The 15,000-nt window shown below is 48.9% G+C and overlaps 1 protein-coding gene across 2 annotated transcripts in view; it reads right to left on the bottom strand.

Annotated features, from left to right (window-relative positions):
* The window catches only part of LOC125950876 (uncharacterized), a 117,144-nt gene that overhangs the window by 5,281 nt on the left and 96,863 nt on the right, over positions 1 to 15,000 (bottom strand). The window contains exons 1-2 of one of the 2 annotated variants that reach the window (XM_049679255.1): positions 10,721 to 11,319; positions 5,931 to 6,524 (exon numbers count right to left, since the gene is read on the bottom strand). In XM_049679255.1, coding sequence (XP_049535212.1) covers positions 5,931 to 6,213 — 283 coding nt within the window. In that variant the 5' untranslated portion in view covers positions 6,214 to 6,524; positions 10,721 to 11,319. Of the gene's footprint in view, positions 1 to 5,930; positions 6,525 to 10,720; positions 11,320 to 15,000 lie in introns of those variants that run through there. The other variant, XM_049679256.1, reaches the window with a different exon arrangement.

Genomic DNA, 15,000 nt, shown 5'->3' with positions numbered 1-15,000 from the left:
TATACTGAACATGTTTACAGCTAACCAAATAGATCAGGTTCCTTGTACAACAGGAAGAAAGCTAATCCGACAAACGCCAAAAAAAGCCCTAGTATGCAAATTTCAACAAAACAAAAAAAAATGGTGAACTCGCAACCATTCATTCATCCACCGAGCATGTCAGGAATGGCAGCGAAACGTGAAAGAACACCGGATAAGCGTAGCGCTCGTCGAGGTCGAGGCATACATTATCATTTCTCCAGATACCGTTAGCGAGAACCTCGGCGCTAAGCTTTATGGCAGGTAAGCTTAGACTCTGCCTGCTCAGCGCCATTAGCGAAGGCCCGAGGCATCCACCCGGGTGGGGTCTAGATTAAATGAAAGGCTATCACCATCCAACCGTGCCTAGCTAATTGGCCATTCTCACCCACAAAGAGCACATCTGATCTGGTCAAAACGGTGTTAGATATGAGATCTCTCTCTCTCTCTCTCGCTCTCTCGCTCTCTCTCTCTCTCTCCCTTTTTTTGTCTCACTTGCTATCCAGTACACCGAATGACACCAAACCTCTAATTCATTCTAAGGTCTGTTGCTTTAGTCTCTAGACTTTTGCCGGTTTGTGCAGTTGGCCAAAACAGGGAAGTAGCCTCGGCACTATCACGTGGGATGATCAGTTCTAGCGGCACTCAATTGAGGATTAGCGCATGCAACACGATCTGGCCTCGGGCCCTAGCTAGCTCACCCCGCTCCCTCCTCCCACGGGGGGGCGGAGATGGCCAGAGCTCACTATGTGCCGATGGCCCCGATTGGCGGCGCAATCTCCAGCGCGAGCTAAATTTGGGACGCCTCGAACATCTCGCGAGCGCGCGCGGGATTGCGGCGCTTGAATTACACGCCCGTCACGTGGCCTCTCCGTGGCCACCATATAGTGGGGGCGTATTACACCCCGCCAACGCCCCTCGCTCATTCCCCACGTGCGTTCCATAACCTCATTTCGGTGAGCAGGTCGCGGCTCGAGGCCGCGTGCAGGAATTGGAACTTCGGACCTGATTCGGCCCAGTCCCAGTACACCCGGGAACGGCCGCTCTAACAGACAGACCTTGCCTTCGGTCATCTAGAATTGGACAAAACTCCGAACTCCGTACAGGAGGACGGAGGACGGGTTGCCCGAGCTCGTTCTTCTTCATCTTCGCTTCGCATTCGATCACTGCCCGGAGGGCTCGTCTGGAGAGGTCGCCACGGAACCCGGAGTACAGTTAGTTGATCTAAATCCGGCCGTGCCACAGCAGCGTGGACGCTGCTCCACCAGGAGAGCCCGGAGAGCCAGAGCGCGCGATCGTCGGGCACAAAAGCAAAACAGCGATAAATCAATAGATGAAACACACGACGCGGCACTCACGGGCCAGCCTAATGACGCGATGCTGATGATGATGATGGTGGTGGTGATGATGGCGCTCGGTTGGTGGACAAAAATAGGCAAAATCCGAGACGACATCCACGACGCCGCGACGACGACGACGACAACGACAACGGCGATGACTACGCCACTCTGCTTGGAAAGCCACTGGACAGCCCACTTTACAGTTGATGGACTGTTTTGATTTGCATTTGCGCATTCCAAAGAGATTCGTGTGAAGCCAATCCGTTCGGGTACGGGAGAGGATAGGGGTAGGATGGGGGAACGCTGTTATGTCGCAGACATGTGAGTGCTTCGCGGCACGCGAGTTAGAAGGTCGAGGTAATTCAGCTCCATTCCGCGTTTAGCTCTTTCGTTTTCATGTTACTTGTCTTCTAACGAATTCCAGCCTCTGCCATGTTTTTGGGGGGACTGGTATGAATGGCATTCGAGGCTACAAGTTTCCATTTCTTTTTCGAGGTCAGTCCAGCCGCGAGGGGGGACCACACTATCGGTCGCTTGGTCGTTTGTCTTTAGAATGCTGATGAATTTCGTGTATTTCTTATTTGTTGTTTTAACGAGAAATGGCAGAAAAGCAACGCAACGTTCACGATCTTACGAACTCCACCTGATCCGGCTTATGGATTCCGTGACGACATTGATTGGAGAACGATAGATGCGCGCCAGCGTCTTTCAATTACAGGTGACACCAATCCTTCCTCAACGCTGGAAGGGTGGAATCCTTTTGTACGATTTATGACTCGAAGTAAATCATTAAATTATGCAAAATACCGAGCGATTGTGGTGTCTTGCCGAGGTCAATGAGATGCCCGTAAAGTGGGACACGGGAGAAGGAGCAGGTTTAGTTGGCTTGACACGATCTTGCCACACCGACCGAAGCAAATCTGTTGCTAGTGCGTTCGCTTATCCCGTTTGCTTCTAAAACTTTCTTCTTCGCTTGTTTTTTTCCGTCGCCGTTTCTGGAATCCACCGATTCGGTTTCGGACCTTATCCTATGGCTAAGCAACATATGACCAGACCAGACCAGACAGCGAAAAAGGCGCATGGGAGAGAAGTTCGAATTTTACGGTCTTCCTCCTCCTTCTCCTCCGAAAATCCGAATCCATCGGAACGGAAAGGAGGGACCAACTTTCCGATCATCACCCTATCTAGTGAAAGATGTGTCATGGGCAATGAGCGGAGAGTCATTAAAAATTTACGACCGAATCCTGTCTGCCTTAGTTAAACTTTTGTCTTTGAAGCCAATCCCGAGCCAATGTGACACACGCCGCTGCTACATTCTGTGTGAGGATCCCACACTCTTCCTCTTCTTCGTCGTCACGTCGCTGCTGTAACGTCGTGCAGGGATGAATATGTTGTGCTTCAGTTGTCGGTGCCCGATGCTTTACGACTGTTGTTGCTGTTGTTTCGATTGTTTTTGGGAAGGAGGTGGGGGCCCGCGACAGTTCGTTCCATAATCGTTCGGCCGCCTTCAGGCACTGGGTGTGCCAAACATTCCGGCGACAAACTTGTGGTTCCACGCGCTCCGGGAACGGGAATGTTTAGTTACCGGTGTGTAAATTGTACCCTCGGGGGGAGAGGCACCGACCGGGTGGACGGACAATAAATACAATCCGCTACACGGTCCAATGCTGTGCGATCCGAGGGTACAAACAAAGGTATAAATCTGAGAACAAATCACACCCGTCGAGTGGAGGATTTGTATTGTAGTGACGCACATATGGTTAAGGGTGTAGTTCGTGGAAATTCGTTCGCTTGCAGTCATCGAGGGGTGCTTGGTGTTTGTCACCAGATAAAACATATACAGTCTAGCCTACCCATCTATTTTGACTTCAAATGCGACCTTTTGCCGAGAGAGTGAGAGATTATTCATCTACACTCCGTTTCATAATGATAGCCTCACCCTATTTTTTCGATTTCGCGCTCAAATTAAGCGCCCCAAAAATAATTAAAATTACTGTATATTCTCCTTTCATCTCTAGAAAACGTATGCAATTTGAATTTTAAAAATATCTCAAAAATTGTGGATGAGAGAGCCAAAAAACCAAAAATGAGGTGTTTCATAATGATAGCCTCACTAGGACATATTTAATTTTTACTAACGGAAAACCAAATGATAAATTGCTCTACTAAAGGGATACATCAACTAACCAATAAACCAAAGTTTATTATTGATATTTTGTGATTATTGGACGTGCAGTATTGTTACATGAGTGCAGAATTGTGCAAAATGGTGCATGGTATGGTACAGAGAAGTTTAACCATATGATAGCAGGCCTACAACTTATATTAACGATGGATGTCAATAACTACTTGATAGAACCTGAAGAAAACAGCATTTTGAAGCCTTGTGGAAGCCTACAAGCATAGTTCTCAAGGAATAATAGGTAAAAATTGCGGACTGTTTTAAGCTAAACATACGATTACTCGCACTTTTAGAACGATTTGTGCCTGATTTTTATCAAAAAAAAAATTTCAACACACTTCTAACATTATGGAAAGACTATTGGAAACAAAACTGCTTGATCAAAATAGTAACTAAAATTGTCGGACCTGCTTTACCACCACAACTGATAACGCGAAGGAACGATTGTAACAGTCAATGTTATGATGTTCAATTTTTTCGTATGTTTTTGGTTCCGTATCAATTTAGAAAGTCTCAAGAGTGATGAAACATCATTATCCTTGATGTTTCAAGTGTTTTATTTCATTTCCGGGAAAATTTCAACCGGATTACATGATTTACCTTCAGTTGAAATTTTAACGGTTTTTTGCATGTAATATCGCAAGTATTCTGTAGCGATCCTACGATGGATTGGGTGATTCCTTCAAAACTGAATAGAATACTGTAAGATATCATCCTTGATCAACAATTTGAACTGTTAATTGGAGAATTGCAACGTTTTTCCGGCGATTTCTAATTAAAAAACCGCGATGGCCTACGAAAGGAATCCAAACAAGGCGTGGTTTGACCGATTGTAGATCAACCTAATAACCTTCTAGCACTCTATTTGAGCTTAATATCATATAATAAACGTCTAAACTTGTTAATATCACTACGATTCACCAGATTGAACCATCTTGGGATCATACAGACGCTTAAAGAGTCCATAAGCTATGCACAGAGGTTTCTATCTAAGAAAAACCTGACAAAAATACCAAAAAGTGAACCGAAACTCATCTTTCTGGGATGAAACGATAACAGAAGAAGCACTGATTACTAAAACATCTTGGATTTTGGATGAGATTTGCAAAAATATGCAGATTTATATTTAAAATCCTTAGTGAGGCTATCATTATGAAACACCTCATTTTTGGTTTTTTGGCTCTCTCATCCACAATTTTTGAGATATTTTTAAAATTCAAATTGCATACGTTTTCTAGAGATAAAAGGAGAATATACAGTAATTTTAATTATTTTTGGGGCGCTTAATTTGAGCGCGAGATCGAAAAAATAGGGTGAGGCTATCATTATGAAACGGACTGTATTATAAGGAACGATCCATTAATAGATACCCTCACCGACTTCTCGACTTGTTTGCTGGATGATCCAGCACTGCTACCGCCTTGAAGTCCTTGACGGTACGGAAGATGTGCCCTGAACAATCACAACGAACACCCATGGGCCAATTTGATGGCCCTTTTCGCCCCAAATTACTCAACTACCACAGACACACACACACACACACACGACTAGCATCCATTCTAATGCGAGCAATTTAAGGCTCGCAGAAACATTAAACGAGCATGAAACCGGGCGAGCCGTACTCCCGTACTCGGCGGGTCGGTGCCGCCGTAAATCTCGTAAAAATGATTCCTATCCAAGGCACAGGCTTTTATGATCCGACGGACCGTCTGCTGCACATAAAAAAGCTGTAGATCGGTTCCCCTTACCAGAGCTAGGCAGGCTTTGAAATTGCTCATTCCAAAGGCGCACGTGCGTGTGCGTGTGTTTGTGTTTGTTGGTCGCCTCCAAGCAAATGACTTCTTCGCCTCTAAATGGCAGAAGATCAGCCTGCAAGCCAAGGGCATGGACAACAGTAATGGTATTTCTGGTCTGCCAGTATTGATTCTGCAGAGATTACTGATTAGAAGAGTCCATTTTGGTGAAGGTGAGTTGTAAAGAAGTTGTGCTGGTGCTTCTTCCTACTCCACGGCATGCTAAGTGGTCGTCTCAGCTGCACACGCTGCCCCACCATGCAAACACGATGATGGCTGGATGATGGGTGGTGGTGGTGTCATCGAACAGCTCCGATCCGTCCGATGAGCACCACACACCGGTGCATAGAGGTGCACCAGTGCGACAGAGAAGGGAGTGCATGGAGCAGCTTCGCAGTTTATTGCCTCCGTGTTGCGGCGGAAGAATGCTAATCATCTTCATTCCACGACCAACCCGACCCGAGCGTCGATGGCGACGAACGTGCGTACGAGAATACAGGAAGGCACAGCTAGACGAAGTAGAAGACATCGATGTCGACGTTGGCAACAACAGCGACGTCGACTACGACGACGACGTGTGCTTTGATTGGAACTTACCAGCGCGATTATCGACGAGTACCTCGTCCACACCGGCCATTGCGCCGGCTAGCGCACCGGGCGAGAGGTAACGATCGGTGGTGGTTGATGTGGCCTCATTTCCGGTCCATCGGTTGTCCTTATTCAGCAGCAATCGGCCGTTGATGGGCGCTTGCTGGAACTGGTGCTGCATCACGGGGTCACCGTTCAGCTTGAAGAAGCCAAGCACCAGAAACGACCAGATGCCGAGACCGAAGATAAACTTGAACACGACCCGCGTCTTTGGCGACATTCGATGTGACATCTTGACTCGATTGTTGTCCGTCTCGTTCCACGTTGGCACGCGAGGCGGGGGGCGGGAAGGAATCTGATTAAGTTAGGGTGACCGTGCTGGCGAACGTGGTGCGGAGGGGGCCGATGGCTGGCTGGGTTTACAATATTGGCCAGAGACGGGATGTGATGAAGCGGCTATCGCCTCGTGCTTTAAGCCTATCTTGACGTCTCCGTCGTCGTTCAATCCGTGCTGGAACCGCGTGGTAGATGATGGCTCATGGTGTGTGCCGCTTCGTTGGGAAATTCCTTATAAGTCACATCCGGACTGACTCCGGTTTGATGCTGCAATGATAAAACGATAAAAACGGAATGAGTATTCAGAACCGTCTTGATGGGGACTGATGCGCGTCTGCCCGATTTCGAGTTCGCGTCGAGTGTTGCTTGATGAGTTGACGAGTGGTCCTATCGCCGAATGTACATGGTAATCGCTGGTGGCCTTGGCAACCAAACTAACAGCCGTAGACATGCAGCCGTGCTTCCGTTTATGTAGCAAACTTCTGCGTGTGTGTTATGCATAGCCGTGCTACCGCATTGAGGGTCCTATGGTCACTCCAATTTGGCATTGGCATTGGCACCGTGGTGAATCGACCGCGTACGGTGCGTTACCATTTTGACCGCTAGACGATGGACCTCACGACCACGTTACATCACGACGTTTGCAACGCTTTACCTCGCTGATCGATGCAGCGATCTTGAAGGTCCCTCGGTACTGCTATCGATCACGTCGTCGTAAAACGGACCTTTAACAACATCGCAAATACCACGTAAACACACGTCCGTTACATCATCACTACCGCTACCGCCGCGCGTAACGATGTCAATGTCAAGAACGTCCAACGCTCTACTAGACCTCGATCGTACGCTTCGACACGATTTGGAAAATTGATAGTAATTAGCCTCGTCGCGAGGTCTCGTCTAATATTATCCGGTGATCCAAACGGGACGGGACCACGGAATGGTACAATGAAACGCCACAGCGAACCCTGCGCTGGACGACGGACGAGCACTGATTTATGAAAAGTGCGTGCCGGCTGAGCTGAGGGGCCGAACGAATGTGGCAAGTTCAAGGCGATGATTGATTTACGGCACACAAATTACTAACCACTTCCTAGTGGCCGTGGTGGTGGTGGTGGTGGTGGTCGTGGAGCGAAAATGGAATCTAATCGTCCCCCCCCCCCGGGGGTGACTGTGTGTTATTCCAGTGAGGTATTCTAATGAGAGGCAGTGGAAACAGGTTTATGGTGTGATCTGGAGCAACCATACATCAATGCAATGGACAAGCACGAACATTTAATGGGCTCCAGTCGATCGTTTCCTTGTACGTTTCTTGTTCTGGCTTATGAATATCGCACAGGGTCTGGACACTTTATGTCATGTACATAGTAGCAGATGAAGCATCGCCATTCCAGACTTTCAAATAGGCTTGACATTGCTGCAAATCATCATAGCAGCCATGTCGTGCAGGTGTCAGGAGATCAGCGCACGCTCATAGCACACTTGCACAACCTGGTACTAGGTACGGTATTTCAGGATTCCTCCATAGCGTTGAGAGAAAGCGGACTTTCAAATCAGGAAATTTGTTCGGATAAAAATGAACACCCGTCAGAGTTGATGGGCCACCGGACTGCAATCGCCAAACGGCAGACGGAACTCGTGGATAATATGCAGATTGATTAGGATAGCGCTACGGGGTGTAAGTTGTCGATGTCGAAGAGCCGTACATTCCGCATTGAAAATGAGAAATTTATCTTTTGAAATTTGTTCCTCCGTTAGCGTGGTCCCGTTGTTTCATAATCCCCCCGCGACGGGCCTGAGCTTACACAAATTAGTTGACACAACAATATGCAGACCTAGCCGTGACTAACACACTGTTTCTCTACCGGTGCGCTGGCCCAGGAGGAGGGCCCAGCTCAAGTAGAGATTACATAAAAATTAGCATTGGCCTTCGATGTACGACGAGTAACGGCACGCGTCGCATCCACAGGCCACACAACGGACCTTGCATGCCCTTCCACAACTTTCTCTGCACTTCCCGAAACCACTGTCCGCTCCCGGACCCCGTTCGGTGCATTCATGTATTACCGACTTTACCAAGACCGATGGCGATGCAGCGGACATGTAGGACGAAGCCTACAAACAGGGACATCTCGCATATCTCATCTTCTTATGGCTTTACATGGTTCATATTTTGTTTCGGTGACATAACGATGCCAAGTCACGGACACCGACTCCACTGGATGGTTGGTTGGCTAGATGGATGGATGAAAGCTGATATGCCAGTGCATCACAGGCCAACCGGCCATGCAAAACAAAAAAAGGGACGGATACCGGAATACCACACATTGCGTTGCAAGCCGTTTCGTTCGTTTACACGCAGATGCGCATCTGCAACCGAACTAGCGACCACGACGCAAAGCACGATCCGGCATGTCGTTGTTCCATGCCGATTCGCTGTGTGGCCGGATGGTTTTACATTTCCTCGGAATTCATCCTCGGTTTGCTCCACATTTTGCCTCCCCGGGCGATGGTCGCAGGCGCAGCGCAACAAGTTCAACAAGCATCTCGCACCGCAACACACCGTGCACCGTGCACCGCGCCCAATGGACAATCTTATAAATGGCCAATGCAAACATCGACAAACTTGCGTCACACACACACTCCTGGGACAGGGACCAGGAGGGGTGCCCGGAGCCCCGGGAGCATCAAACGCGACCAACGCGAGACGCGAGGCGAGCATTTCGCGTGCTTCGTCTTCTCTCAATCTGTTTATTTTATCTTCCACGGTCGAGGAACGGTTCGCGGCTCACGGAAGACGACTACACCGAGGTTTGTAGTGGCGCGAAAATGGCGCACTAATTCGGCCATAAAATTGACGATCGCAAGCCGGTCGGTATGGGAGTGGAAATGAATAAGTCACGACTGATTGTCGTCTGGTGTGTGTGTGTGCTTTTCGGCACTGACGGCTAAGTTGATTAACTTTGATAAAGTGTGTTTTATGCTGACATCACCCATCCATTAATGCCTTTTATTTGATGTTTGGTGAATTTAAATTAAATTCCATTTAATTACAAATGAACAGTCCGAATTGATTCGTTTAGACTCGCCGCATATCACGTCAAATATGAATTATGGAGGACATATAGCCCTACCCCAGCCAACAGAGACATGTTTAGTTCCCGAATAGGTGTGAAAGCTAGTCGCATCACCATCGCATCTTCGGTTGTAATCTGCGCACCATCGCGACATGGTTCGAGGGGGCACCAGCGCGCGTCAATTGGTCAAACGCGTTTCGCACGATTCGACAAACATGACAAGCTTTCTGCTGCTGCTGCCTCTGCTATACTTGTGCTGCGTGACCATAAACGCAAACTGGAATGTTTGACTATTGGGATTTTGGGTTCACACGGAATTGGTGTTACGAGGACAGCGACAATCTGCGGCTCACCGGTCCGCAAGGAGTGGTCACTGTGTATGCGTCGTGTCGTCCCAATGCTAAGTATCAACATGCGATTCAAGAAATATGATTCACATTCAACGCCAGTCATCTCGGTGCGGTGCGACTACGAGTACGCTGGATGCATAAATGATTCATTCGGTGCAAGAAATTGCAGAGAGAATTGCATTGAGACTATTTTCGGAGTTGAACTCACGTCTCGACACGACATGGTACAGCGCACACAGCCCCCCGGGGGGAGAGGTACTACAAGCGTAACGGATTATGAGGTGTGTGAGAGGCACCACATTCCGATTTATTTAAAATCAAACGCACAAACAAAACACTCGGATCGCTTGTAATCTAACGTATGTGACCTCCGCTAATCAGTGGAACGGACACCGGAGGCAACACCAAACGTTCAAGAACGACCCAAACCGAATCGTTCTAAAAGAGAGCAATCCCGACAACAATCTACCAACCCAAACACATGTTTGGGTCATTCGGGCACCAGCACCTTGCCGATCGGGGTAATAAAAAACCCCCGGGGTTCCGATGCTCTTTTCGAAGATCCTTTTCTTTCGTTCCGAACACGTCCACCAGCACATGTTAGAGGCCCGTCGGGGTAATTGCCTTATGCTTTCCTCACTACCCCCGGCCGAGCGATTGTTCTGGAACAGCACAACCTTCGCCAGGATATGCGAGGACCTTCCTCGCACTAACACAACGATTTATTACCGTATCTTTGTAGTTGTGTGATCACGAGCCTGGTGATCGCGTTATGTTTGGTGATTCACATAAAGGCTCTTATCTTCTTACGCCACAAAACACTCTTCACCTCTCAATCCGAAGGAGTGCTGAACTGAAAATAACTGCCAGCATATTACCCAAATGGGTATGTCGCGTGGTACGCGATCACGCGGAGCACGCGAAAGGTTTGCGGAGCATAAAATTCGAGACCTCCAGCTACCCCCGGGGGTACCCGCGGGTCTCGTAGGTAGCGCTTATGTTTGTTTTGCTTGATTTATCGTGGATTCTGCTTTACCTTTCTTTAACGCTTTTCTGGACGCTGGTCCGGTGAAAAAAGGAATTTCACGCGCATACCATCCTTCACTCAACACGACGGCGACGGTTACCGTAGCAACCGTAGAATCACACACTTCGCTTCGCGTTGATGCTGCCCCGGTGGTGCGGACAGCTCTCGAGCGAAAACAGAACCAGAACACCAAACCAAATCTCGAACTGCCGAGATTCGCCGGTTTAAAGGCGTTGCGATTTGCGCAATTCTTTCACGTTTTCTCTCTCTCTTTCTTTTTGCTTTTCACATAAATCACTTAACATGCGATTGAATGAATTTCGGCTTGTTTTCTACTGCTGCGATCGACTATCAACACACACGCACACACACACTCAGGCTCCTGTCAGGAGCGCGATAAGCCGCGAATGGGCGTTATTTTGACGAGACGAGATAAGTATGCACACCAGCTAAGTAGATCGAACACTTTTTATGCGAGGCCACTGAACTGCACGTGCACACAGATTCATGGCGCGCCGAACACGCATTCCCGTTCGATGAAGCAACAGCAACAACCAAACGCAACGGCAGCAACAGCAGCAACGCAGCAGCAACAGCTCGCGACCGGGTGATAGTGAACGGAAAACTGAAGAACCGCTCCGTTAAGGAAGCCCTAGCAAGTGTGCGCAGTGTGCGTACAAGATGATGATCACCGATGATCGAGAGAGCGAGAGAGAGCAAGAGAGCGAAACGAGGCGATCGTCTAGGGACACAACGATGACGTCGGCACGGCGATGATGACGCTGAAGCCTCCGAGCGTACGCGGCGCGATCGAGACGAGAGCACACGGCCTTCAGCGATCGTTCGGTGATCGTTCGGCGGTGGAAGAAAGAACCGGTACACGCATACTATCGCGCCCGGGTATTCCGCGGCGCTTGTGTGCGTGCGTCATAGGCTGCCGGAGGAATATGGGACTTTTGGGCCGGGATTTTCTGGCCCTGAGACCAGCCCTGTCGTGTCGTTCGTTATGCTGCTATGCTCTCGCAGCCACGCAGTTGTCGTGTCAGGTGCCGTTGAGGATCGACTATGATCCGCATATGCTCGAGGCCGGTTTTTGGATGTTTCTTCGGCCCTCAGTTTCTCCTGAGCTGAGCTGAGGCGGGATGCTAAGCGCTTTCAAAGCATAAACCAGTGGAAATAGTGAGAGAGAGAGAGAGAAGTAGCGCCTTATCGTTCAGCCTTCCGCACGCATACACACGCGCACTCGGTCGCTCGATCGATCGATCGATCGATTGACGATCGGTTTTAAACGTTGATCGATTTCCGTACGACCAAAGTTCATCGTCATCGCCGTGCTTCACCGACCTAAACGGTTGAACTCGGCGCAAAGCGCTTAGGCCAAGGTGAACGCCAAGGTTTGTTTGGACATGGTCTCAGCTGGAACTAGCCAGCGTTGGGTAGACAGCAAGATAAGCAACAATTCAGCATTGGTTGCGGTACAACAAGGGCGTTAAGATAAGGTGCTGGTACTGACGATTATTTGAATCATTAGAATCTTACATACCCGAACAGACCACGATGACTGTACCGCCAGTGACGTCGTACAGTAACTTGTAATTTCCTGCCACAACGAACAATGAGATGCGGGTTATATTAATGCAACAGTGAATCACTGGCCATTGTGAAGATCAATTGATCCTCGCGAGTTGCCCTGAGCCCGCGTGACATGCTTTCTCGACTCAGCCCACAGCGGATGCGCTGACTATTTACAAGTGATGTTAGCAAACAAAATCACTATTCCACACATACACACACACACACGCACGCACAAGAGCGCGTCCCGTGCCCACACGATGGGTTTCAACAAGAGATTTCGTTTTCAGTGCCAAGTCTGTGAAGGCACTGCTGTGTGTTAAAGAAATAGGTAAACAACAAGCGTCGGGATGATCGAGATGTATAAAGGTTGCTTTTGCCTTTTAAAATGCTTGGAAGAAGATGGCCAGACACACATCCAACCAAGACCAGTCCGCCGCGTCCTACTGGATAACAACAGCGATTGATTCGAAAGCCCCGTTCGTGCTGTGGTACCTGGGGTTGAGTAATCTCATTGTTGTGCAGAGGTGGAGGACGAGGGACGCGCGCGCCCGAGATATCGATGAGAAGTCAACAGACACCACACACCAAGATCGGCGATAGGTGTGTATTTGTGTCCCCTACCATCTGGCTGGGGATTTGAACTCGTACCTTACGTAACACGGCAATCCGGGATGATAAACGCACGGCTATCTTACGTGCGTCCGAGACGAGGCGACAAATTGTGATTAATATGCAGCTTCCTAGTTAGAGCGGTGTGATTATAAGGCGAACTGGTGACTCATTTGGGGTTTGACAAAGCGACGCACAACGCGTCAGCAGGTTCCGCATGTAATTAGACATTTTTAACGATCGAGTTGAGTTGAACAAAAAAAGAAACAGTCGGTCCAAGAACCGCCGAAGAATCATTGACTGAAGATGACCTCCGACGAACCAGGAATTCGGCAAAGCATAAGTCCCCCAGAACCACCGTTGTAAGTCGGTGTGCTTCAGATGATCGTTGATTGTTTTTTTTTCATTCTTTCGTTCTTTGTGGGTTCCATCTTCACTCTTTTTTCCTCAACTTATCACCGTCTTCCGCTTCCTACTTTATTCGTTCGTCCGGCGGTGTTGGAACAGCGAGCATCGAAATCGAATCGTTCATTCGGTGTGATCACTGTGAAACGTGATGGTGGATGAGTAAGGGAATTTAGCTGGCCCAACCGTTGATCATCTGCAGGAAGGTAAAGAGCGAAGAATTGTTTAACCGAAGACCGAAAGCAACAAAAAGGCTGCTGAGCAATGCCATGTGAGAACGGTACGCATTAGAATCGAGTCGTATGTTGCTGCTGCTGCTGAGGCTTCTTCTAGTCATCCAACGAGAAGATACCGAGGATGATGCTTGGAGCGTTTTGGCCACTAGCAATGTTTTGTATTGGGTGCGAAGAAGCAGCCACAAGGAAGAGGCAAAGAATGGCAAACACAGAACCAAAGCCAAAGCAACAAACAAACTCACATCAAAGCTGAGTTCGAATCTCATTCTGTTGGTGCGTCTTTTCCCGCTGAGCTGAGACCTCGGCTTGACTCGGCTCGGCTCGGCGGCTTTTTCTCATAAACATTCCGCCGTACATTGCATCCCGAGCCGCAGAGCTTGCTGCTGGTGGCATCCTCCGCTCCGCCATCTGGCCATCAGCGGAATCCTAAACACTCGAATACACGGAGGACGGACACAAACACACCGAAAGCGCCTCAAGTCCACAATGAACATGTTTTGAGCGTCGACGTCGCCCGCCGTCATGCCATGGTTGGTCCGGTTGATCGTGGCCGCGTTTTCCCTTGTGTTGTAGCCACCACCGTACCGTCTTGGGTGCGTATACCCCCGGAGACGGTTCTGGAGTCGGGTTTTTTTACTTGTTCCGCCGCAGGGATGCCTGGTATGTGTTTCCTTCTGCCGCGCTCATTCTTTCCCATTCTTTTTCGCTCCTTTTTCTCGATACTTCCCGGCCACGGGACCGGGCTCAGTTCTTTATTTGCTTACGATACCCACTCATAATGCGAACCAAGGAAACTCACCAAGCATCTCGGTTTACATCATCAATCATACGAACCATACACACACACCGTGCTGGTGCTGACCGTGCGCTACGGTGATCGTGACTCATTACAACCGCGCTAAAGTTTGCCTCTCGGAAGGACGCAGCTGGCAAGGCAACGGATGCCCAGCGGAACAAAGAAACGGCCGGGCCGGAAAACGGGGGGAAACCCAGACCAGGCCACAGGCCGCCATTCGTTCTGACCGACCGCAAACTTGACCAGAGCAAAGGTTAGATTTACGGAGAATCTGCCGTGATGTATGGTGATGCGGGAACGCGAAAAGAGGAAAAGGAAACGAAGCCCGTTCCGTACACCCGAACCCGGGGCACGTTTGCTGATGCTGATGGTCAGTACATGATACTGACAGGATGAGATAAGATTTACTTAATCGCTCTTTATGCTTCCTTATGCTTCTTTAATCCGTACCTTGAGCGCTTCCCCTTGACCCTCTTGCTCCTTCCTCTCTCTCTCTCATTCTCTGATTGTTTGTTGCGGACGGCGATGCGTGTGGATTTAAAACGTTAAAAGGCTGTATTTCAATTTGTTTGCTCCATCGTGCAGCTTCATCTCACTCTTTGTTTCTTTATGAAGTCACGAAGTGCTTCATTAAGATATTATCCGATAGTATTATTAAGGAAAAGCCC

The sequence above is a fragment of the Anopheles darlingi genome, chromosome 2, assembly GCF_943734745.1.
Source record: "Anopheles darlingi chromosome 2, idAnoDarlMG_H_01, whole genome shotgun sequence".
Lineage (NCBI taxonomy): Eukaryota > Metazoa > Arthropoda > Insecta > Diptera > Culicidae > Anopheles > Anopheles darlingi.
The sequence above is the reverse complement of the archived record's forward strand: the minus strand, read 5'-3'. Positions and strand labels throughout refer to the sequence as shown.